A 25,755-nucleotide genomic window follows, 5' to 3' on the forward strand; every position below is an offset into this window, starting at 1 on the left:
GTCTAGGAGAAATATTTAAATATATTTCATTTGAGATCGCTAAAATTAAGATGAAAAGAATGGACTGACTAAAAATTAGCGAACGCCAAAAAATAGCTAAACAAGCTAATGTCTTGACTTCAACATGAATTGTGCCAATGTGAGCCAAAAACAATAAAACATTTTAATTAGATTCTGAATTAACTAAAGGATGTAACAATTATTGAATATACCTTGTAAATAAGCGTTCAGATATTTTGGGGTTTCAATATGATTGTTCGCTAAGATAATTGAGCGATGGGAGCTATGGTTACGGCAAGAACTTGAGCTTCCATTTTAGGCAATTTATTCCGCAACAAAAACGAATATCATGTGTAATATTTATGAAGCTAAAGTAATATTACCACCTGGTCGTGTCACTTACGTTCAACGTGTTCTTTTTTTTATGACAAAATTTGATTATTTTATTCTCTTTTTGAGCAATTTTAAGGGGTTTAAGAAAGGGCCCAAACGCTACTGAACGACTGACTACTCCTATTGGCCAAAGCCTCATCGGACGAGTTGATGATTGGTCCTTCAAAGATTTTGGAGGACAGTTTCCATTGGCCTTCACTACCAGCCAATATTAAATTTCTATTGTCCGTTGGAGGCCGTCTATAGAGTGGATTTATAGTCAGGAAAACACAATACTTGATTTTTTTAACGTTATTTTCATTAATATTGAAATAGACTGTTAGCATTGCATCCATAGGGAATCTTAAGGGTCCCCACAGTCCCGGTTTACGACCCTGAGGTTACGGTCTCAGCTGCTCCTCGCCCCACCGCTGCAGGCTCCTCACCCTTCTCCCCCTCACTAGTGCCACAGCAGGCTTCATTGTTCTGTGTTTGATAGACATGACGAGTGAAATCAACAAGAGTGAGAAACACAACTCCTGTTCAGAATCTTCAAAATAAACTATTTCCGGTTGTTTAAGTTCCGTCTTCAATTATTTTATAATGTCCTATAATGCAGAAAGTATGGTTTTAAAGAATGATGATTATGTATCCTACATATTATCAATTGTTTGCCAAACTCCTTAATCTGAGGAATAAAGTGCACAATAAAAGAACGGTCCAAAGAACCAACATTTAACCTGCTTATAAAATTAATTCTGTTGGCCTCATTAGAGATTAAAAGTGGATTTTCCCCAATAATTCCCACGTCACCTCCATCATATCAGTTTGATCACCGCTCACTCTGCACTGGCTTTATGTCACTTATCAAGGATTAACGCACCCATGAGCTTCAAATATATTGTAACATGCTTATGGAGGTATTATCATTTAGTGACGATTATTTGCCTTGCTTTATGTATACACAACACTTAGAATGATTAAACAAAACGTTGGTCAGAAGCAACCTTATCATCTAGTTAACCAATTATTTTGCCAGTTTTACATACAAAAATTGATCAGAAAAAAATCCACTCTTCTTAAAAATGTTGCTCGGACTCACTGAGGCAGTATCAGGCATACAAGAGCAGAAATGGCAAATTGAAAACAGAAAATAACAAAGTGGCACAAACAAAAACCATGTTGATGTTGTAGTTGTCCAATTTTAGGCTTTTACTTTGAAACCAACTGGTCTTTTCCGGTTAGACCCTATTCAACATATGAGAGCTTTACTATTTTCAGTGTGACTGCGATGAGAGAGAGACGGGAGTGCCCCATCCCCATTCATTTTACATTTACCGGGATGACAAGTGGACACGGTGGATGGAGAAACATGACGTAAATTAGCTTAGAAGAATTTACCCTTTGACTTTTGGGAAGACTGTTTCAAACCAGTGTCGATTTGGGACACTGCCCCTCTTTTTTACTTTTTACTGCATCCAAAACGCACCTCTCATTCATTTATAAATCTCCTCGCTCCAATTTTTTTTTCTTTTTTTTGTGGGTGAAAATGGATGCACGGATATCCAGCCGTTGGCGCACACTGCCGGCATTGCTCTGTGCCGTCGCTGCCCTGTCAGGGACCCGGAGCCCCGTGACCGCTGCGGGAAGGAGCTGCTCCGACACCCGGCAGGCTTACTCCGAGAAGGGGTACAGCACTAGCACCGCTCCGCTGACTCAAATCTCCGGTAAGATTCATTGCCTGGGGCAGGAATACATTACAGGATGCAGAGACTCTACCAATTTTGTTAAGGCATATGGGTTCAAGTGTATTAATGATTTAAAATGAGGGCGGATTGATGTCGCAGTGTAAGGAGCAGAAGGTAGCCTACATCAGCATGCCCCACTTTACCTCAACTAAAATAAAGAATCCTATTAAAACCAAAAGCCACCACTGTTGAAAAATCCATCACAAAAATAGACTGGCGTCTTATGAAAGTGATACCAAGTACATGTTCCATCACTCACTTATAAGATCTGAAAGTTAAAAGAAAATGAAATAAAATGCATGGTTATTAGTTTTTGTGTTTTCCCTCAAGAGAAACAATGCAGGGTGGTTTAAAAGAAATTACACTCGCCCTCTCCTCCCATAAAGAGGATGATTAAGAGGATGAGCAATTTGCCAACACCGGTGCAACAAAGAACCTCGCCCCTAATTAGTCTTTGCCGACTGGCACGCTGGTAAATCCCTACATCCAGTCTCTGTTCACTAGTGATAATCTTATCTGCTGCAAGGAAGGATCAGTGGATTCCAAACAGCTCGATTGTGAATAATTTGAAGTTTTGTCGACTGGGCTGGAGGGAGGAGAAGAAGGGATGGAGGGGAGCAAGATTTTTTTGAATTTATTTATTGTTTTTTTTTTTTCAGTAAATTTGATCCACAATGGTCGTCTGACAAAGTGAGGGGCAAATTGTTTAGAGATTGACTGTGTGAGGTTTTTTTTTTTTTTTTAGTGGTAAATTAACTGTTGTGTGAATCACAACAGACATCTGCAGCATTGATTTTGTGTGTCTGTGTTTGGTGATCACTGCCCGAGTCTTGGCTCACTGTCCCGTGGGCCAGGGGAGCAGATGGCTGGGGGAGAGAGCGATGAAGTGAGGCAGTTTAGAAATGGAAATGGAGTGATGAGAGAGGGCTAATAGTGAGACACACAGAGAGAACAAAAGAGGCAGGGAGCTGGATCACCCAGGGTAGAGGTGTGAGTGAGACTTTTTGGCAGTGTAACAAACAATAGTTTTTGTGTGTGTTGTAAAAATTACAGATTTTTTTTGTCTTCTTCCTCCTTTTAGACTGGCATGTTTTTCCTCCTTGTTGGTCATTTGCATATCATTACATCTGATATATTAATGACCTAACCTGAGTTGACAAATAAAAACGCACCAGAGCTGAATAATACATGCGGTGAAAATCATATGTCAAACTCTTTAATAAGATTTCTCAACAGAATGCTGCTGTAATTTGTTAGTAACTACTGATTTCAAAATGACACAACTCTAGTGGACTTATTGGGGTTATGAACATTAATGTTGGCATTTGGAGATTGACATATTCAAGTATCTGGTATCTTATAACCTCTCCCCCTCACGAACATGAGTGATCAACCTGTATTTGTCATCTGTTATTTCCCTTTGATGCAGGAGAGCACCTGCGGCTCTGTCCCCAAGACTACACCTGCTGCTCCAGCCAGATGGAGGAAACACTGGCCCTACAGAGCGAGCGCGACTTCCTCAAAGCTGTTGAAGAAAACAGCCAGTTTCTTTTAACCACCTTCACTCAGAGACACAGCAGATTTGATGGTGAGAGGCAAAGCACAGAGCCTGCACAGCTCATCCTCTTTTCATATATCCTCTGAGATTTTTTTTTTTTTTTTTTTTTTTGCAAAGACTAGTTTTACTTTAAAGCAACAGTATGGCTGGGATGGGATGTTGAAGAAACTAAATTCCACAACAGTTAGTAAGATTGTTAGATAGCTATACAATATATATGGTTACTTCTTGGGTTCCTTTGTCTCCAGTGTTCTAGTCTCTAGTATTGCATTTTTGTATTTCCACTTTGTTGATCACCAGATCCTGTTTAATTCTGTCGGAGAACTTTTCGGGAAACAGTTTTTTGTGGACGCTTGTGGGGGTTTTCTCTGGACTTGAGTCCCAAGTCCTGTGTCACAGGTTGCATTTTCAGTCATTTTGTTCATTATGGGGCATCTTAATTGAGGGGATTTTTTTAAACTGTATTTGGAGCTGGTTCTTGCTTATGTGTTAGAGAAAATCTGATATGTGCCTACTTTGTTATTGAAATATTACACACAAGTCAAATCAGATGACTTGTAATTATGTATTTATTCATTTCAATCTAAGAAGTGCAAAGTGTTAATGAGCAAGGCCACCAAAAGTCTGACTTATGCAGTTTCAATTTAGTTAGAACTCTCTCTGTAAAATGGCATTTCTAGACTACATAATCTATTTTTTTCCACTTTCATTCATTTTGTCATAACATCTTACTAATTTTGGTGCAGTGGTTAGCGCTTCGGCCTCGCAGCACAAATGACCCTGGTTCGAGTTTGACAAGGGGACCTTCTGTGTGGGTTTTCTCCAGGTTTCCTCCCATAGTCCAAAAACATGCATGTTGATTGGAAAAAAATGGGAAAATGGCCCCGAATGAGTGAGTGAATGATTATTGATATATGCGATTGACTGGCGACCAGTCCAGGGTGAACCCTGCCTCTCCCCCGATGACAGCGGGGGTAGGCTCCAGCGTCCCCCGCAACCCTGAGTGCAGGATGAGCGGCAGAAGATGGATGGATGAGTGGAATGAGACATTCCAAGACGAAGCGGAGGAAGGAATGGACAAATTACCACAATATTATCAAATTTGTAATAATATATCCCAGGAGCTAATGCATTCATGATGCACGATTCAGAACGATTGAGCAGAATAAAATTAATGGGCAATGTCACTGGCGGGTCTCTCAACAAATGCTCAGTGTATGAAATCTACCTGGAGAGACTGAATTTGAGATAATTTGGTCCAAGTTGTTAGACATTTGCACAGTATGAAGCAGACACAGAACAGAGCCTTATTGAAATTTCCTCCTCCTACCTGCTGTGGACTGGCATCACCTTTTTTTCTCCTCCTCCTCCTCATCATCATTTTATATAATATTTTCGATGAATCATTTACAGACTAAAGGAGTGGGAGAGAGCTGATGAGTTATTTCAAATACGGTACATACTGTTAGAATCATCTAGACCCCAGAATGTTCAGACTGTGATCTTACTTTTTTCATTTGAGCGGTGAGGACCTGGCAAAGATATTTGTGCAATGGTTGGGTGAGAGGTGTGAGAGAATTATTTTCTGTCTCTGCTGTTCCTGCTCAGAGTTCTTCAGAGAACTTATAGACTTATCTGAGAAGTCTATGAACCAGATGTTTACCAAGACGTATGGGCGGCTCTTTCTCCAGAATGCACACATCTTCCAGGAGCTGTTTGTGGAGCTGCGCAGATATTATTCTGGTTAGTTCAATGGCATCTATGCTCCTTATGTGGGACTGATTGCTCATGAGAAATTGAAATTTGTGCAAATCAGTCAACTGGAGATGTATTTGGAAGCATTCTCTTTCCCCACAGGTACAAATAGCAACAAATTAAAATAAATTAGAATAGGATTGGTTATATAGACACAGTCAGATGATCACATTTGAAACTGAAGATAAGATATTTTTTTTGATGTTTTTAACCAAATTCAAAAGAAATCTAGTCATTCATCTTTTACTTTTCAGTTTACATAGCTAGAGTAGCCCTGATGCATTAATTAATACAGAGTAAATGAAACGAATTCCCTCATTTACCAGCAGTATCATTATTTATTCCAACAGCAAATGTCATTGTTGCAGTTTAAGACACATGCAGCTCTGGATCCCAATTGTCAGGCACTGTAGGTATGAAACATCAAAAACAGTTCAATCAAAAATGAAGAAAAAACTGGGATCTCACAGATACCATTTTCTATTTTTTTATATAGGTTACATATTAGTCTGTTGCTTGACTTCAACTGTCTACCTGCATGCTGTTGCTACGAATACAACATCTATTGTTCTGCCGAAAAGAAAGTACATCTATTATATCACTATAGTAAACAACAGACTGGCGAGCTGAAAACTCATAATCGGGTTGCATGTTGACCAACGCCTTTACAAGAAAGCAGCTGTAGAGAATTCCAGGAACAGATCTGGAGAAAATTGAGTTTTTTCTTTGTTCCATTGTACACCGAGTGTCATGAAAATCAGCCAGTAAAATTGGTATGTGAAAAAACAAGTGGACATTGATAACAAACTAATTTGTTGCATAAGCAAGAAAAAGAGTATATGAAACAAAGGATAGTTTACCTCTGAGTTGAATGAGCTATATAGATATTTAGGTTTTTTTTTACGCTTTTTGGAAGTCTTTTGAATATCATTATCAATCTTGTGTCTAGTGAGTTCAACAATAGATCATTGTGTCAAGGTTATTAAGGTAGTTTTCCTGCACTCCGCCTTTTTTACGTCTAAGATTATTTATACCTTCAATCGAAAAGACAGAGTTCTCATTTCTTTTTAAACCTCTTTCAATGCATACAAGTTAAATGCCCTGTGACCTCTGATACAAAGTACATGTCTATTTTCTAATGTCAAACCAAACAGTCACACAGTATGACAAACATCAGATATATTTGTCACATTCCTTTTCACACTGTCCCTCTTGACAAACCTTGTAATTGAATTCTCACCCAGCATGTAAATTTGTTTTAAAGATATGCTTTTTTTTTATCCCCAGGGAGTAGTGTGAGCCTGACAGAGGTCCTGGCAGATTTCTGGTCCAGACTAGTAGAGCGGGTCTTCTCTCTGGTCAACCCCCAGTATCAATTCAGTGAGGACTACCTTGAGTGTGTCAGCAAACATGCCGAACAGTTGCAACCATTTGGAGATGTTCCCCGCAAACTACGTGTACAAGTGTGTGTTCAATGAATCATCACAAATTTAGGCAGTGCAAACCCGCAGTTATGTAGGCTGATTTTAATTCCTTACAAATTATACTTCTTTTCCCTTGTCAAAACAGGTGTCCAGAGCTTTTATCGCAGCCAGAGCGCTGTCTCAAGGCTTGGCTGCTGGTCGGGATATTGTCAACAAAGCCACAAAGGTTAGAGATTTCCTATGCAAGATAGTTCAACGCATTATAACCCAGGCATTGTATTATTGCTTCCCAGACTATAAAGGCTATATTTGAATGTAATTGCATTTTTATTTCAAAATGTTTGGAGAGTCCAGATTTATGATGTGAAAGGCTTGATATAATTTATGTATTTTTTTACTTTTTGATAAACCACACTAAATATGGCACTTGAAGTTGAATGAATAAAAATAGGCTGATGCTGGCTAAGGAGCAAAACTGTTGAAAAGTAATAAACTCCCATTTATAAGAAGCACTAATAATTTTTGCTATGGCATGTTATTTGTCATAGTGCATTAGGAGCGGTTTACAGCTTCAAGCCTGCAGTTTTGGATTTGCTTAAGATGTGCCTGACTTGACTCTGAACTCGTCTTTGGACTTGAGAGTTGCTGAGGACATTGACTTGGTCCCATACATGATAGGAAACACAATATTTAAAAATGCATCCAAAATGATTGATAACTAACCATTATTGACCAAGCTTTGATTCACAAATCTAAGACAAGTCAATATCCAGATCACAAAATAGGTAATTAAAATAGCCGCTTGCATTCTGGGCACTGTATGCAACATGTTCTCAACAATTTTGGCAATGTTGTGCTACATGAGTAATTTGCTTTTTGCTAAATCTTTGTCCACTGATGTGTGGCTTTTCAGCTGACCGCAGATTCTGAGTGTGTGCGGGCCCTGATGCGTCAGTGGTACTGCCCTCTGTGCCGCGGTATGCCCTCCCTGAAGCCCTGCCACTCCCTGTGCCTGAACGTGATGAAAGGCTGCCTGGCCAATCAGGCTGACATGTACACCGAATGGAATAATTTCATTGGTGGGTGAGACGAAAAAGGCTGTTCTGAATTAAATTGGAGCCAAATGGAAGAGGTGTTTTAAGCCTACCAAGAAAAATAGATTTGTCTGTCTAAACTGTACTCCAGGAATCCCTGAAACAGTATCATAAACATAGCTAACATCTCTAAAAGATGTATTATATTTCTGTCTGTCACTGATTTGCTTTTCCCCAATGATTTCATCCTCCATTAATCATTCATGCTTCTTTGCTGCTTCACAGTTGAGCTGCCTCCTAATGTTTCTTTTGCTGCCTCACCAAACTCATGTAATTGTTTTCTTTTAACATGAAATTTTTTAAACATACTTGTTCGCCTTAAAAACCCGTTTTCCACATAAACTTCTCTCCCTTTTTTGATCATATGACAATGGCTTTTGGCATTAAATTTATAGCCTGACTGTTTTGTTTTTTTTACACTGTATGGTGTGTGATCATAGGCAATGAGATCAGCCTGTAAACTCTGCTTGTATTTCCCTTTTTTCACCATCAGATGCTCTCTACCAGATTTCAGAAAAGTTAGAGGGGCCATTCAACATGGAGCTTGCAGCCGACTCCATCTCTGTGAAAGTGTCAGAAGCCATCATGCATATGCAAGAAAACAGCGTCAGCATCTCCACCAAGGCAAGGAAACATTATAGACTTCCATGGATAAACATGCTTTCCTATGGAAGCGGCAAGAGACAAACTTTCAAAAAATACATATGGCTCCAACAAAACAGCATGCTGTCCATACTCCAATATTGTATTGATTCCATGTGAAAACATGGAGTATCGCTTCTCTTCTTCTCTTAAAAGTAGTCAAATACAACGTTTACACAGTGAGAACGTGATCACGTCACAGTGTGATTAAAACATGGCACACATTTGAGAAGATAATCCAAGGAAAGACACCCACATCTTGTCAGGAACAGCTCTTGGAAATTGGTTGCAGTGCTTGAAGGAACAGGAAGTTCTTTTCTACCAAGCACAGGATTTTGTTTCAACTGGATTTCCTGATAATTAGATTTCTCAGGTGCAATAAGTATTTTTGCCTGAAGGTTCAAATTTTACATCTAGAATCCAAGGTGCACACGACTGAAATGCCTTTGGATGGAGACAGTGAGTTTTACTCGTTTTGTTTTAGTCAAAGGCTGGCTCATCGATTCTAACTTGACACAAAGGATTGGCCATCTCAAAAATGTAAGAGTTGGGTATTAGATATGTCATTGTTCACTCTCTTATTATCAATGCAGCTGGGATGTTAACTTTTCATGTAAGTGTGGAAATTGTTATTTCACTTACGCTGGTTGTACGGTGGTTTCACCCATCTAGATTTTCCAGGGCTGTGGAAACCCAAGGCCAGCTCCAGGACGGTCCAAACGCTCACCCAAAGAATCAGGGGGAAACAGAAGGCCTTTTCGCACCTATAGCCCAGAGGAAAAACCAACTACTGCAGCGGGCACTAACCTGGACCGACTGGTGAATTTGCAAGACGCTCTGCGAAAAACAGTAGATAGAGCTTCGCACAACGGAATTTTGAATTAAAAAAAGCCTACATCGGCAGTAGCTGAGTTTTTTTCAAGGCATTTTTTATTTAACATTTACATCTCTATGGGGTCTTTTCTGCTTACTTGTTAAGCCTTGGGAGGAAAATGTGTAGTTCCATAGTTGTCGAATATTCTTGGACCACCAGCTAATTCTTAAAGCAAGGACAAGGTGATAAAATCTCCATAAAACTGGGGACACTTACAAGCTACATGTACAGATTTGAGTCTATTAACAAAACTTACTGAATGTACTTTGAGCTTCCACTAATAATAAAATTTGACCTGATGGGGAAGATGCTTTTGTAGTTTTCCAGACGTTTCATTTGTAGGTCATGGTTTGACTGTCTCAATTCTAACCTAATGAACTTATCAGTCAGTGAATATTTATCTACTGTTATCAATCACACTCTGGAATCAGTGTGTCGAGTTGACATGACAAGATTTGTCAAGGATCTTTGAACAAAATATCATATATTTCTTTTGGGTATTTATTCCCAACAACCTCAATCTTTGAGACGCTACTAAAAAAATGGGCATTGATATTATTTCATTGGGTGTAATATACAACATAACATTTGTTTAAAAATATATTTCTCCAAAGTACTAGGCTCAGCTCTACCCATCCCATCAGACAGGCTGCAAATCAAATGTAGCATGCTAAAAACAGTTGAAGAGCTAATTTCCACTAGCAGGAACCACATTTATGTGACTAAACTGAAAAAAACCAAGTCAAATCAATAGAGAGAGGGAGAGGAAAGTTGGCATTGACACATACTGAGTGTTTGAAAGTAAAGGTGACCTGTTCTGCAAGTTCAATATGCTTCCTCCAGCGAGACGTATCAAGAACCAGACATGAGTCATAAACATTTCCGTCCACCTCCACGCAGGTTACTGAACTGAAGAAGCGACTGCGGCCCATGCGGAGCTTCTGGGTGGCCCTCCCACTCACCATCTGCAATGATGAGAGAATGGCTGCCGATGTCACCAACGAGGACCGCTGCTGGAATGGTCAGACTCGGGGGAGGTTAGTGAGACTGCAGCATAGGAGTTGAGGGAGGGATCTGAGGTAGGCAGAAAAAGAACAAGCGGTGGAAAGAGGGATGCACAGATGGAACTGAGTTGATTTAATTTAGCTTAATACCAGTCGCCCACATGCTCCACTGCATCCACCTGATTGCTTTTATGCACATAGACACAGCCTCACACCATAGCCGTGTCTGAATTGGACTGAGAGTGAACGTGTAGGGGTGTGTGTTATTATTTGATATCCGTCATGTTGTTGGAAAATGCACCTGAATTAATTACTCATATTATGTAGCCTTGCTTCCCATTTGAGAGCAGAAATGATGGGAATCACTGTGAGTTTAGGACAAGACTTGCAATATTTTCTGAAGAGATGGAAGAGGAGAGCAGCTCTTTGTGTGTCCATGTGTAGGGAGGGTGTTTGTGCAAATCTGCATTACACATAGTATATCTCTCGAATGTTGTTTTCGTTGCTTGAGGACTAGGCAAATATGACATACAAAGAAAATGCGTTTTAGAAAAAAGAATGTTCTCAGCTTAAAAACATAATAAACTGACAGCATTCTTTCAACATAGACCAACAGCAAAACAGACAAAGAAAGGCTGCTAAATTAACAAAGGCATCAATCATTCAGACACATAAGCCAGCATGTTAACATGCTGATGTGAAGCAATAATAAAGTCATTCATATGTTCATCATTTATATTTAGTGTGTTTATATGCAAGTGTCTCGCAATTGTCCATGTAAAGTACCCCAGAGGGTATGGTCATTAGTTGTACTGGTAATTGATCGTAAAACCAAAGTATCAAACAAATTGCAGTTCTATTTTTATGGCTCTAGATGAAAAGTACAAATCTTTCATAAGGGAATAGAAGTGAGTCAATTTTATTTCACATCTGGGGAAAGATAAATTCTTCAAGATTCATTTGTTACAATGAAGGAACGTGGACATTCCTATTCCCTGTGCTACCGCTGTAAAAGAAAATGAAATTGTTTTGGGGATTTATTTTCAATCAAAAATGGCAAAAGTCTGTTGACGCTATCCAAGAGAGAGAAAAAAATAAGATTCTTCTTATTGTTCTTCTACTTTCAGCTGCTCCCTTCAGGGGTAGCCACAGTGAATCATCTTCCTCCATCTAACCCAAAAAACCTCAACATTGTCATCTTTGCTCCATCCATCTCTGCCTCCTGTCTTTTCCTCAGTGCCACTGTCTCTAAACCATACAGCATCACTGGTCTCACCACTCTCCTGTACACTTTTCCTTTCATTTTGGCTGATATACACTTTAATAGGATCTATTCTTCTTTGTGAATGCGTGCCAATCTATTGTCTGTGGACGCCTATAGGTATCTTCCGGATGTGACCGGTGACGGGCTGGTCAGCCAGATCAACAACCCTGAGGTAGAAGTGGACATCACCAAGCCTGGTGTTAGAACCAGACAGCTGATTATGGAGCTGAGAGCGGCAACAATCAAACTGAGGCATGCTCAGAGCGGCCAGGACATGGACTTTATGGACAGTGAGTGTTGTCATCTATGTGTCGACCTGTTGTCATTATTTAGAATAAGTCACTGCTTTGTGAGTGTTAATGTTCTCATTTCGACGTCCACTTCATGCATCGATCCCTCACACGCCTTTACTCTGGTTCCAGGTGAGGAAGGCAGTGGGTCAGGCGTTGGAGACAATGGGGAAAGATACAGTGATGATTGGCCAGGTTACAGGATCACCTCTAGCCCCGCCAAAACCCCCCGTGTACGAGATAGAAACAAGTGGACCAGAACCCACGGACGTGTAAAATCTGCAACAAGTCAGCCCATCACATCCTTATTTCTTTTGTTGAATTTATCATTTATGGTAACTATTGTCCCCATGTGGAGATAGCTTGTTATTGCAGTTGAGAAACAAAGACCCGTCTGTCATGGCATTAAATCCCAAGAACAATATGAAGAAAACAACAAAAAAAAAAAACCAACAACACAATATATCAGTTTAGTTGCACCAGCAGAAAAACAATACTATAGCAGGTACATTTAGCAATAATCAGGAACTTGTTTAAAGCACAAAGTAGATAGAAAATGAAATCTCCACTGCCTAAGCCACTGAAAATGTTTACTGAACTAAAAAAAATCAAAAAACACTATTGAATAAATATAACAACCATCTTTTAGGACCATTTTGTAAAATATTCACCTACTCCTGTCCTGCTGAATGACACACTGTGCTGGTGTATATAAATGTTTGATAACCAGTTAATTCACAGTGGTTTTGTATGATAAAGCTGGTGGCCGTCAGGTTTTTTGTGGGTAAGATAGTAAGTAGTTTAACTGTAATTACTGTGTAGTTTCACTGAGCAGCTGATTTGATCAACTACCATGTTCTTTTCCTGGTCCCATACTAGAATTCGGTTAGATTAGCTGATTTTGGTTTTTATCATTGCTTATTTTACTGGAGTTTGTCAGTGATAGTAAGATGTGATTGATTCACTTAAAGGTTTTGTACTCAGACATTTAAAATATGCCAGAAATGGAGAATAAACCAAAAAAGAGGCTGACTTGTAATGTATGTAAAAAGTCAACATAATTTTGGTTTGCTTGCTGTAACAAAACATGTATTATTTTATTTATTGATGCCTTTGATTTATTTATTTTAGAACAATCAAAAAATTTTATATAATTCCTTATATTATGGCAGTGTTTTTTTTAATCACAAAAAGTGTTTCTTGTCACCTTTTTTTGGTAAAAAAAAGGAAAAAAAATGTTAATATACTTTAAAAAACATTTTTCACCACAAAATACAATCATTTAATCATCGAAAATAATTGGACCATAACATTAACTATCTTTTTTCAGAATTTTTTTTCCAACCTTTTACCTGAGATTGTTAGTTCTGTTTGTTTGTGCACGTGTGTGTGTGTGTGTGTGTGTGTGTGTGTGTGTGTGTGTGTGTGTGTGTGTGTGTGTGTGTGTGTCGGCATGTATGATATTTCACATTATTTGTTGTATGTTCTGGTTTCAGGTTAAGTGGTTCTGAGGTTATGTCAAGAAGGTCTTTGGGTGTTTTTTGATATTGTGCTTTTGTACTGTTTGTCTTTAAAAGCAACAAAACAATGATGATGGTACACAATACTGGAACACAGGATTATGAAGAATGGAGAGAAGAGGGATGGCTTTTAAAACTAAATAGGTTCCTGACCAAGCAAAAGGGGGTTTAGAGATGGTGTCTCTCTACAGAGGAAAAGATGAGGGAACTCAAAGTGTTGAAAGTTTACTGTTTTTTATGAGAGAACAACAAAAACTTGAATTAAAAAACAAAGAATGTATCTATGATGTAAACAGAAACTTTTGTTCTGAATGTGTATATCCCACTTGGTTATAGGAGAAGCACACTTTAGTCAAACAGGATATACTTCCTTTAGATAACAGAGAATGACTTTTCATTCCAAAAGAACAATTTCAGCAAATATAAATAAAAGTGTTTAAATCCTCTTAACATATTTGGGCTTGGTCATAATCAGTCAAAATATAGGATTTAATATTGGTTTTTACACTGACACTGACAGATTCATTGTGCGGAATATTATCTGGAGTGAAACCCCGTGAAGTATGAAGGAGGCACAACACAGTATTATGTCACACAACTGCACAGTCATTTAAAAGCAACTTTGTGTCAGTGTGCTTTGAATGACCTACAGTAAAGTTTGCAGGTGATCACGAGATTTTCATCAAGTTCTACGCAAATGGTTTTCCAGCACAACTAATCATCTCTTCATCACTTGAAGCACCTTCTATCACGGTGAAACTATAGCACAAGTTTTTTTTCATATTGTTATAACCGTTTTTGGTAGCAAATATGTGCTATTTTCTGCTTCATTAAAAAATTGAAATGTGTGTTGTTATCTTAATTTATTTTACAAAAAGGAAATAATGTATAAAAAAACATGTTGCATAAAAGGAGTAACCAGGGGGCTGAAATAGTCATATTTTCAGTGTCAGTTGATTTATGCTCTTTGATTTATTAGTTTATCTGTCTTTACACATTATATGAGAGCTTAATGTGCTTTCTGTGAGAGCTGATACATTCATGCTGAGGGATGCAAGAAATGAGGCAGTTTAAACTGAGTTCAATGTTAATAAAGCTAATAGGGTAATAGGCTTAATCTTTCTACAGCAAACTTCAATATTCAGTCTAAAAATGAAATGTAACTGTAATTCACAAAAATGAAAAAATAAGTAAGTAGCAGGGTAACAATGCTCCAATCTATAGGTTATGCATCAATGAATTGTCTCATCACTATGACAATTATGTGACTCATCCTGCAGTATTTGCTTTAACCAAAAACAGTAGAATTAGATTTTTGGATCAAAATGTTACCAAAGAGTTTTTCATCTTCATCTAAAGCAGGGATTTACAATAAGATTTACAATAAGATTCTAGGAAACCTGCCCCCCCCCCCCCCCCCCCCCCCATGACACTGATGAGGGTGCTAAAACATTGAATTTCAGTATGAATAAGGAAAAAAAAACAGTTTGAAAATGAAATAGCCATGTTCAAAAAAAGAATTTAAGAAATCATGTGTGATGTGAGCGTGATTAAATAATTCTTTAATTCTTGTCAAAATTTTTCTCGTCTTGGCAACCATTCTAGAATTTCTTCACTTGTAGATGTTTCACCCCTCATCCGAGAGAATTCTGAACTGAATAATGAGGGATGAGGGTTGAAACATCTTCTGGTGAAAAAATTCTTGTCCACTTGCCAAGACAAGAATATTGGACAGGAATTGTGTGTGTGTGTGTGTGGGGTGTTGCCCACGCACAACGTGATTATTATAGTGTTATCTGCTATCTTCATTTTTTAAAAGCATACTTTTAATTGACCATTATTAATTCATTAGCCATCTCTTCAGCTTTTGGGGTATCCTGGCACATTATTTGGTGAGGCTTTTGTAACGTTTGATTTTTCTTTTCAACATTTTATGATCCTTTTCAATTGTATAATTTATTATCACAGCAAGAATTGTGGACAAGAGAAAAAAAAATGCAAAACAATCACTAAGTCTCCCCACTAGAGAGCAATGTATCTTCATTCATTCTACCATCTGAGCAGTTCTAGGCAGAAACATAAGTATTAATTTATCCTCACATTGCTGCACACATACTCTTCCATACCTGGTTCTATGTCTACTTTTTCTTCTTTTCTGGTTGGCAAAATTGCTTATTGAAGAAAAAACATGTGACACCGATGTACCTGTGGAAACATTATGGCACAATGTTATTTACGCAATCACAGAGACAAATATGCAAATAATGCAGCCTCAGGGCGGCGGGGGGCCAGTGTCTCCCTGAGCCGGTACCAAGCCTGGATAAATGCAGAGAGTTGCGTCAGGAAGGGCATCCAACGTAAAACTTTTGCCAAAACCAAACATGCAAATCAAACCTAAGAATCTCATGCCGGATCAGTCGAGGCCATTGGTACTGATGACTTACAGGGTACTTGTGAAAATTGGGCCACTGTGGGTGGAAGAAGGGGAGGAGGAAGGCGTGTTCGGAAGCAGAGAGAAAAGAGGAAAGGCAAGAGTCTGGGACTGACAGTAGGGACTTTGAATATTGGGATTATAATAGGAGTAGAGAGTTTGTGATGCAGAGAAGGAAGGTGGATATCCAGGAAACCAGGTGGAAAAGTAGTGAGGCTAGAAGCTTAGGAGCAGGCTTGAAGTCGTACTATCATGGTACTGACAGGAAGAGAAATGGAGTAGGAGTTATCTTGAAGGAGGAGTTTGCTAGGAATGTTTTGGAGGTGAAAACATACCTCTTCACCAAGCACCACTCCACTAATCACACTTAGCCCCCCCAAAGAAAAAACAAATAAAAAAAAAACAAAAATACGAAGAAATTAATGTATGTGTATGGTTTTGATGTTGTTAATGTAGTGTGTGCTGCTATTAAAATTCCAGGAAATAGTCTGTCTTGGAGAAAACCTGGAAAATCCAAAACAAAAATGCCGTGACTGGTATGTTCTGGCTGCGCCTGTGAGAATCATATTTTCTCGAGCACAAACAGTCTTTTTTAAAATGCTTTGGTTGTTGGTACACCCTGAAAAACCAATCATTGCGTTTTTATGAAATCATTGTCATGAATAATGAATTTATGACATACCTAAATATGTACAAGGCAGCTGTGATTTCAATTTAATGGGAGAAAAAAATAAATGAGTGCATTTACCTTTGTCCCAAAGTGTCCCAAAGAACGACTGAAAATGTGACCTGCATAAAATAAACTGTTCATACTATCGAAACTGTTCAAATATCGACGCAAATAATCGATTGGACCTCATGAAGTCCATTCTGGCTTTTTTCTTTTAAGAAACATTGTCTTTACAACAAGTGTATTTGAGTTATATCAACCAGTCTTTGCAGGGAAACACACTGACATATTTCATTTTTCAGGTTGTCCTTCGTCAATGTCATAAATAGACGGTTTAAAAAGAAAAACAAATTGAACAACCAAAAATAAAACACATCTTAAAGGACCTTATATTTCATCTGAAGTTCAATTGAGGAAAAATACAAAAACAATATACTTGTAATTACTCCTGATAAATTGGATAAACCTTTGAATATGTTTGTTTTTTTCAGGTGGCATTGTTACTGCTGTCTTTGGGTATGATGGGTCACTTTTTACCTGTACAAGTTTGGAAAGGACTTTTGCTCTTCTTTGAATCTGCTGCCATCTTTTGGTGAAAGCAAACACAGGAGAAAACCTGAAATCAACAGGAAACTGTTGACTCCCTTGTATAGTTCCTCATGTCATAGCCCCTTCTTCACTCAATTAACATACATTTAAATTATTTTGATGTATATGTATGATTTTGATAAAATCACACCTATGCACACATGCAAATTCTTCCGGCAAACATTGGTGCAATCTTTCTTCATATCACATCAAATATTATAATATCCCTCTTTCTGGCCTCTTTATGAGTATCTAAACTCCACTTTGTCAGTACCATAACATTTTAAATGTTAGAATTATTCTTTAGCAACTAAAATACAATTCTGCTTGCGCAAAACATTGTGTTAATAAAGATGGTTATTCTGCCCCCACCCATAATTTACTCCCATGTGCATGCTTATAAAACCTTCAACCAGGTGAATTTCGCACATTTGCAGAGTGAGTGACTGATTTGACAAATTTTCAAAAACAAAAGTATTCAGTTCACAAATAAGGATGCAGACAATTAAGGTTGGGGTGGGGATGAAGAGGGGAAAAAAAGAAGATTAATTCCGTTAGTAGAAAGTAAATTTTGCAGATCACATAATTGCAGAGAGAAGGGGGTTGGGGTTTGGGTGACAAAAAGGTAACAGGGAGAATTGGGATCAGGTTCTATAGAAGGTATACAACGGTGAAATTGGCAGACAAAGATACTATTGTACTGTAAAATGTATCAATACTTTGCAGTTATTGTAAACAAAGCAAAAAAAAAAAAAAAAAGAATACAGTAGTGTTTACATTATGGTCTTTTTCGATGTTCTTAATTGCGTAAGTAATTGACGCAAAATATAGAAGTGTTTTTCAGCATATGTATGAACCCGTGGAAGCCTTATCCAGATTCTCTAACAAGTTACAGAAACTTGCCGTATTGGCAGAGGATAAAGGTTTTCTTACTGAGATTCTATCAGAAAGTGTGTCATATGTGAGTTCATTTCTTACGGGAAGCATATACTACTTGGAAATATCAAGTCTTTATATGCACCTTATACCTGTAATCCAGGAAATAATCCCACCTGGTTTATAACTGGATTGGGTGATATGTGAACAGATTGCATATTTATACTGTTGGTAAAACACATAAATTCACTGTAAGCCTGAAGAATTAGATTTTACATGAGACGGCATCTAGGCAGCACGGTGGTGCAGTGGTTAGCGCTTTGGCCTCACAACATGAAGGACCCCGGGAAAATTGGGAAAAAACGGAAAAATTGCTCCAAATGAGTGAGTGAATGTCTGTCTGTATATGCGGCTCTGTGACTGACTGGCGACCAGTCCAGGGTGAACCCCGCCTCTTGCCCAATGACAGCTGGGATCGTCTCCAGCATCACCCGTGACCCTGGCTGCAAGATAAGCGGCAGACGATGGATGGATAAGATTACAACTTTGACATATTTAAGGGTGCATCACTAAGCATGTAAATGCTGTGACAAACATTAACTGACAGGTAATCAAAGCAATCTTTTTTTTTGTCATTTAACCTGCTGTTAATTTCATTTATATTGACTTACATCAGTGACCATAGTAAACATATTTATTATAATTTATGATGTCATTAACACTGGTCATATCGATGAACTTTAAATGATAATTCAGCTTTTCTCTTTGTCAAAGGGTGTGTGTCATCATTACATGCAAAAAGATGTCCTCATATTAGTACCTAAATTAACAAATAGTCTTGTGAAATAGTAGGACACATGTTATCAGTTATTAGAATGCAATTCAATATGTTTAGAAACTATATAATATATTGAAAAATATACACATGGTCACATGAAAACCATCCATACATTATAAGATGTACGAATGATGAAGAAAGTATATTTAATACTTCCTGCACAAACTGTTTGTCATTGTACCCTGATAGAAAAGTGATTAAGTTACAAGACAAAAGACTTGGTTGATATGATTGACTTGGAAATTGGAGTATTTATATCAAATCTCAGGCTGTCACACTGTGTTAAAGAAAGTTACCAAAGAGGTTTGAACAGAGACAGATGCTGTCTTGTTTGGGGTGGATGTACCTCATTATAAGCCTCATAATGAGTAAACACTGTACTGTAAAATGGGCTGACGAGGCAGAAATGTAGTAATGTAGCAGTGAACTTAAGCATGTGTGTTGCTATGAGCCAGACCCTGGCACTGTAGGGGAATTTCTGCTGCATCAGGTTGACTTTTATATGCCTTTAGAAAATTAGCAAAACGCTGGACATATTGGCTGATATAAAACTGTCATAAAGACACAACTAATGATGTTGTCATTTTGCGGCTAGGAGGCTTTATCATCTACTGAGAGAACAACTTCTTTAATGTGCATGCATTCAATATAGACCACAGATGTTATTATGCATAGAAGTAATGTGTCAGCACTTAATTTATAATCATAAAGTAATGATTAATTTTTCTTCTGTATGACCATACTCGACAATTCATAAGTCAATACTTGAGCTTTACATGAAGAACGATCTAAGTACTCCTTTTTGAGAAGGAAACAGCTGATGATGTACGAGACTTATCACTTTAATAATCCTTTGCTCAATATTGGGGTTATAAGGTGTCGATAACAGAAGTAATTCTCTCAAGTCACGATAATTATGGCCTATGACCAAAAAGAGAACAACTTGGAAAGCCTTTCCGAGTTAAGAAATATAATCTGACTAGTGAATATATTACAAACAAGACCTTGTTTGTGTTTTGACACATTATGAAGTGTTTTTACAGAAGAGTAACTATCACTAAGTGAGGCAAATATTGACCAAAGCAGACTGACATGATTAATTCACAATAATTATCTTTTGACCATTCCACTTAGGGTAATTACAAGAAAAAAAATGAATTTTTGATCATTTTGCATTTCTATACCAACTATATTTTACACCAGTGCTGGGTTTCACATGTCAAAAGTTAGATAGATACTGATGAGTAGAATGTCGAGTCAAAATGGAATAAAACAACAAAAGCAGAAGGCACAGTAGGGAAAATAACCTTCTTTTAGCCAAACATTTTAAATCACCCGTATTCCATCTGCACCCCCAGCCCCCATTCAGTGGTCTTGACACCATTTCCTGTTTTTAAGAAGATTTATTACATTTTGTAATCACTGTTGTATACTTTCTTTTGTTTTAGTGTTACCTTTTCATTTTTACCACTTCATTAATTATTGTTGCAATTCATAGTGTAATTTATGCTCATACAGCGAATAAAAAAAGTGGAGTTTAGTTGCATCTTCCTTGTGCTGAGTTGCTACAGGTGTCGTCCCAGGTAGTAACAGCGATGCACACTTTGAACATTCAACCAGACAAGGCAGTAAAACACATTACTTAAACAGGTATCAGGCAAATCTTTAGTACACATCTCTTTTGTAATGGGATTATTTCATCATACTTTATTAATCCCTTGCAAGAAATTCCTCTCTGCATTTGACCCATCATTGATGAACCGTGAGCAGTTGGCAGCCACTTCGCAGCGCCAGGGGAGCGGTCAGGTGTTCTTGCTCAACAACACTTCGACGGGCGAGGAGGAGCCGGGAATCGAACACGGAACTAATCACATGTTTAGTTCCTAGGACGAGCGCTCGGACCACGCTGCTCCCAATTAGAAACTGACTAGAACAGTGTCCTGCTCTCTGCCATCTGCTATCATTATCACCAAGACAGCCTTTCAGAACTCTTTAAATCTAAGCAGGTGGGCGATTAAAAGAAATTACAGTATGATATCACTGTCGTTAACTTGAACTGGGATTTCTGATTTGCAATGAACTGCGAGTGAACAGCAACGGTTTGTCAGAGGTTCATGTCAAACCTAATGTGGTTCCAAGTCTGGTGCACAACAGTGAGTTTAAGAAGATATGCTGTTAGAACAGCTTGTTAAATTGTCTCTGTGGAAAGAGTCTTTTATGTTTGTCAAAGAGGTCTAATGTGAGGATAGTGTCCATTTTATAATGGATCATGTTAGCTAGGCACAAACGGTTCCCTTTTTGGCCCAAAGAGAGAAGGCAAACAAAAAAAAAACCTCTTCGTCGTGGGAGTCGAGGGAGCTCTTCTCGGTGTCCGATTTGCAGGAAGCCCTCCTCTCTTAGTGTCCAAAGCTTCTCTCACACCAGCACTCACAATTAGATCATGCAAATACACTTTAAAAATAAAACATTAATTGTGTTAGGGTATATATATTTATATAGATTTACACATACATATAAATTTATATATTTTTTAAGGAATGTTAATCTATTTTGCTGTGTACTTTTTATCCTGACAAGGTATAAAATAACCTTTCATACTATGTAACACATTGTATAATCAACATATAAAAACAACTCACCAGTCCTTTTATCCTCTTTTAGAAAAGAAAATCCATAATAAAAATAAGTTCTATGTACTTATGTCTACTTACAATATATTTCTCTCTGTCAAAAACAACACACTTGTCCCATACTGTATTTTTGCTTTTGGTTTTGATTGGCAGCAAATTGACTACTGTCAAATTGAACATGTAGAAAAAAAAAAAAAAAAATCACATAATGGTGTTGCTCATCAACACAGAAAAAAAATTCAGAGCCTTTTGATGAGCAAAATTCACAAAATGTTAAAATGGCAGCAGTGGGTGTTGCAAAATGAACTAAAAAAAAGTGTGGCGATGTTACAAAGGGCACTTGGAGCAGCCACATTCCAGGGCAGTTTCCATCTCCTCCGAGTACGAGCTGCCGTCAGTACACCGGAAGACCACCTTTCTTTTTCGGCTCTTGGTGACGCCACAACAAACACCAGGTGGTGCTGTGGTCTGACAGGATCGTGGACAATCCACGCGCAGAATCTTGCTGGTGGACGTGCAAGTCCTCAAGGGTTGGTGGCGCTTCAGCTGTTCTCTCACCATCTCACCTTGACAAGTGACCTCTGGACATTGAAAGGACACAGGACGTGCTATGAGTCTCAAATACAGCCCCCCTCAATGTTTAGAATATTACGGTCTCACCTTTGTCGCAAGTTGGTCCAGTGTACCCTGGTAGACAATGGCAAACCGGCTCCCCTCCCTCGGACATGCGACACTCCCCGTGCACACATTTCTGGCCCCTGCAGGCTACGGTTTCCTGCCATCGATCACAAAATTGGCCCTGGTAGCCCTCGCTACACTGGCAGCTGTAAGACTGACCCTCTGGCACGCAAGAGCCATGAACACATCTGGGAGGAGAAGAAAAGGGGAAGAAAAATAAATTAGAGACGTATGTATGACAGTTAGACTTGTGCAATGAGCAACCAGTTTAACTTCTCATTGCACATCCATGACATTACAATCACTGTGAAAAGGTCAAAACTCATTTACTAGAGGAGTGGATCTAAACCAGGCAACATCTACAGCTAAGCAGATGATTAAATGCTTCTCCGCAGGGCTGTGGCAGCTAATTAAATTCCATTTCGCCATTACCAGTCATGGCTTGTTGGGAACAACAGCTCGAAGTAAGTTTTTTGAATACCAGTATTTTCTGTTTATTGCTGCTACTTGATAAAAAGTGCTGCAATTAAGTGCTTGACAATTTCTTTTTTTTTTTAATGATCCAATCCTAACTTTATTTTCACATGAAAGAAAAACAGAAAAATCAGAACTAATCAGTTGTAAACTAACTGCTACCTGTCTACCAAAGCTAATTATCAACAAGGGTTTCCTTATCACTCATTCTTTCATTCTTTCCTTTTTAATAGGTATATTGGCATTGTTCTCAACTGAAACTAAAGAAAAATGGTGTGCGAGTCGGATATTTCCAGAACAGATTTTATGACTTAAGGACCCACTGATGCCTACATGTAACATGTCTGATTATCTTTACTGTATTTTGGGAATAGATGACAGAAGCAAAGTAAACAGTTGAATTCATACTGTGCTGGAAGTGATTGGCCAAAAGGGAAGATATGGAAATAAGAAGAGGACTGTGGGATATAGGATGTGCACTTAGGGACTGTCATAAATGTCTAGATAGGAATTTTAGGGGTGCTACTCACTTACATCTTCAGGTTTTACTTTGTATTTATGCCAAAGCTGTGCATGAGGCATTCATGGTGTGCACAAAACAAAGAGCTTACTGAGCAATACACTCTGCATTACAAAAGAGTAAAACCCATCACTCTCAACAAACAACTAATACTACTTGTTGTTCAAATTATCTATGATATGTGAGAAGGGACTTCATTTACATGTGTGACATGCTTAGTGAGAATACTGTCCAAGCAATACGCGACTTAGTACTTCTGTGCTAGTATTTCTGTGATTGTTTTGCAACTTCCTTGGCAGAATTTCCAAAGGATAGGATGGTCAGAGACTCATGGCTCGAGTGCTTAGCCTACCTGCTACCCTGACAGGGGTCTGGTGCAGTTGTCTGGTCACACCATGCACCGCTACGTCCTGGTGGACACTGACATGTTACTCCTGTCTCCCCACCTTCTCTGCATGCACCCTGTGCACACACGCTACAGGAGTGACACCCGGTCAGGATGCCTTCACCCTATAGACAAAACAAAACAAAATTACTCTAAGGGGGAAGCTGAGTGTACATTTCCTTAAATACAAATTGAGGAATTACTGGGTGTAAACTGGTAAACATTGATGTGTGGCATAGATGTGTGAAAAACATACTTGTGCATTAAAGCTGCTGAAAAGAATAGTTAAATGTCCTGTTTTCTATAGCTTTTTAATGTTTGTATCTCTTGGTTAGATTTTGGCAATATGGAAGACAATGAACATCCCACTATTCATACTGTTGATTTGCTTAGGAAAAAAGTGATCAGCTATCAGTAATATTGTCTACATGGCAAAAAAGAAGACAACAACTTTTAGTGATCTGACGCTGGACAAAAAAATGGTCACAATATTTATATGAACAAAATGCGCATTATTATATCAAACTTTGAGAATTTTTAATCCAAACCAAAGATTCCTAGCTTTAAAGTTGGTCTGTTTGTCTGACAGTAAGCAGGATCACACAACAACCAGACTGGATGAATTAAATGCAGCGGTAGAGAGCCAAAAACAAAGATGGGGAGCATTTGGGGAAGATCGCGTTGTTTTCTTGAATCTCATAAGAAATATGGCATACATTTGCACCTTAAGACATAAAATATGATTTTTTCCACACTTGCAAATGTTTGAAAACGCAGCTCTTTTTAGACTAAAGGTTCACTTTCAGAACCTTAAAATAAGTCCTATATTTCAGTTACAGGAGTTACAGGAATAGAATTCACCCAGTGATTTTTTTTTTGTTTTCATTATAGCTTTTGTGGTCTAAAATACCTGCATTAAAAAGTTAGTGGAAAATACAGTCAAACCAAACCCTTCCCCTTGAGATCACCTTGCCATCGAGGCCTTGCGGTTGTCCTCCTGTGGCTCTATAATTCAGGTCTTGGAGCTCTCCATTGATTTTGACATTGTGGATGCAACCATTGAAGGTCTGCGGTGAACGCTCTGGTCCAGGACGTAGCCCTGAAGCCATCACCTGGTATGGCACACCTAGGAGATAGAAAATAGGATAACATGTAAAGGAAATTTTTGTATTCATTATCTAAGGATGCTTAGAATGGTATTTCATTCACCAACAAAGGCACAGTTTGACTATCTCTTTTCTTGTCCTCAGCCTTACCCCTTCTTATTTTCTCCTGGAGCGGTTCATCTGACCTTAGACTTGTCCCTCCCAGTCTCCTCCTTACCAACCTGCCTGATATCACTCTCAAGCTCTGAAAAGCCCATCTGATTTTTTTTCCAATAATTTAATTTTTCCTCTCCAGGGTTATTCAGTCCTTTATAAACTTTATGCACTCTATTGACACATGAACCCTCTTAACACAGGGTTTTAATTAACATTTACGCAGACAGACCCTCTTTCTCAGAATTTTCATTTCATGAAAATGAAATTTTCATGAATTTTTCATTTCATGAAAATTCTCATAGCAGATTTCAAGGGTAGTCATAAGAATATGATCTTTTTCTCTTTTTTCCAGATAAAACAGGAGTTGGTAACGGTTTCTCTAGACTATATATCATTGCATATAGAGTATGAAACGACAGTTTTAGAACCGAAGAAACCTCTCAGATGAGAAGTGCAACATCTTCAAGGGAAAAACCACACCCAGTTACCATGATAAGATTTGACAATAACAGGCCATGACAATGAATGACTGAGAACCTTCAGAGATGCAATATGACCTGACAGCTTACTGCTACATAAAATGTTCTCATCAGGAAAAGTCTTCTGTTTTCATGGCCATATCTTAGCACTTCTGTGAGATTCTGTCTTCTGACCACATCCTTTAGCTGGTATGTGTGTGTGTGTGTGTGTGTGTGTGTGTGTGTGTTAGGGGGCTTTGTGGAATTGTGATTGTGTATGTGTGAGTGTAGTTTTGTGTAATGCATGATGTGGGTAACTGTATTTGTGTGTATCCAAGCATGGTAAAAATCATAACCACAGAAAGCCTGTACAGTTGAACAAACAGATGTTACATTTTCA

The 25,755-nt window shown here is 38.3% G+C and overlaps 2 protein-coding genes across 2 annotated transcripts in view; one reads left to right on the forward strand and one right to left on the reverse strand.

Moving 5' to 3' along the window:
• The first annotated feature begins 1,652 nt into the window (after positions 1–1,652).
• On the forward strand, positions 1,653–13,823 carry gpc2 (glypican 2). Its single transcript, XM_086158133.1, has 11 exons — positions 1,653–2,099; positions 3,550–3,708; positions 5,287–5,421; positions 6,721–6,896; positions 7,003–7,083; positions 7,771–7,936; positions 8,445–8,575; positions 9,266–9,412; positions 10,368–10,504; positions 11,853–12,025; positions 12,158–13,823. The coding sequence occupies exons 1-11, from the start codon at positions 1,922–1,924 to the stop codon at positions 12,385–12,387; spliced, it is 1,713 nt and encodes a 570-aa protein (XP_086014259.1). The 5' UTR covers positions 1,653–1,921; the 3' UTR covers positions 12,388–13,823.
• Positions 13,824–20,336: 6,513 nt separating this feature from the next.
• Positions 20,337–25,755, reverse strand: part of slit3 (slit homolog 3 (Drosophila)) — a 222,396-nt gene continuing 216,977 nt past the window's right edge. Inside the window, exons 35-38 of the mRNA XM_086158069.1 lie at positions 24,604–24,761; positions 23,603–23,760; positions 22,239–22,444; positions 20,337–22,159 (exon numbers count right to left, since the gene is read on the reverse strand). Coding sequence (XP_086014195.1) covers positions 21,906–22,159; positions 22,239–22,444; positions 23,603–23,760; positions 24,604–24,761 — 776 coding nt within the window. The 3' untranslated portion in view covers positions 20,337–21,905. The remainder of the gene's footprint in view (positions 22,160–22,238; positions 22,445–23,602; positions 23,761–24,603; positions 24,762–25,755) is intronic.

The sequence above is a fragment of the Fistularia commersonii genome, chromosome 13, assembly GCF_037954325.1.
Source record: "Fistularia commersonii isolate RoL2024-O1a breed Wild chromosome 13, RoL_Fcom_v1.0, whole genome shotgun sequence".
Classification (NCBI taxonomy): domain Eukaryota; kingdom Metazoa; phylum Chordata; class Actinopteri; order Syngnathiformes; family Fistulariidae; genus Fistularia; species Fistularia commersonii.

What these genes read in the sequence shown, in the direction of transcription:
- gpc2 (XM_086158133.1), top strand. Translation starts at nt 1,922, where the DNA reads ATGGATGCACGGATATCCAGCCGTTGGCGCACACTGCCGGCATTGCTC. An exon ending in TTGTCAACAAAGCCACAAAG is followed by an intron (nt 7,084 to 7,770) that starts GTTAGAGATTTC and finishes GTGGCTTTTCAG; the next exon opens with CTGACCGCAGATTCTGAGTG. An exon ending in GCGTCAGCATCTCCACCAAG is followed by an intron (nt 8,576 to 9,265) that starts GCAAGGAAACAT and finishes TCACCCATCTAG; the next exon opens with ATTTTCCAGGGCTGTGGAAA.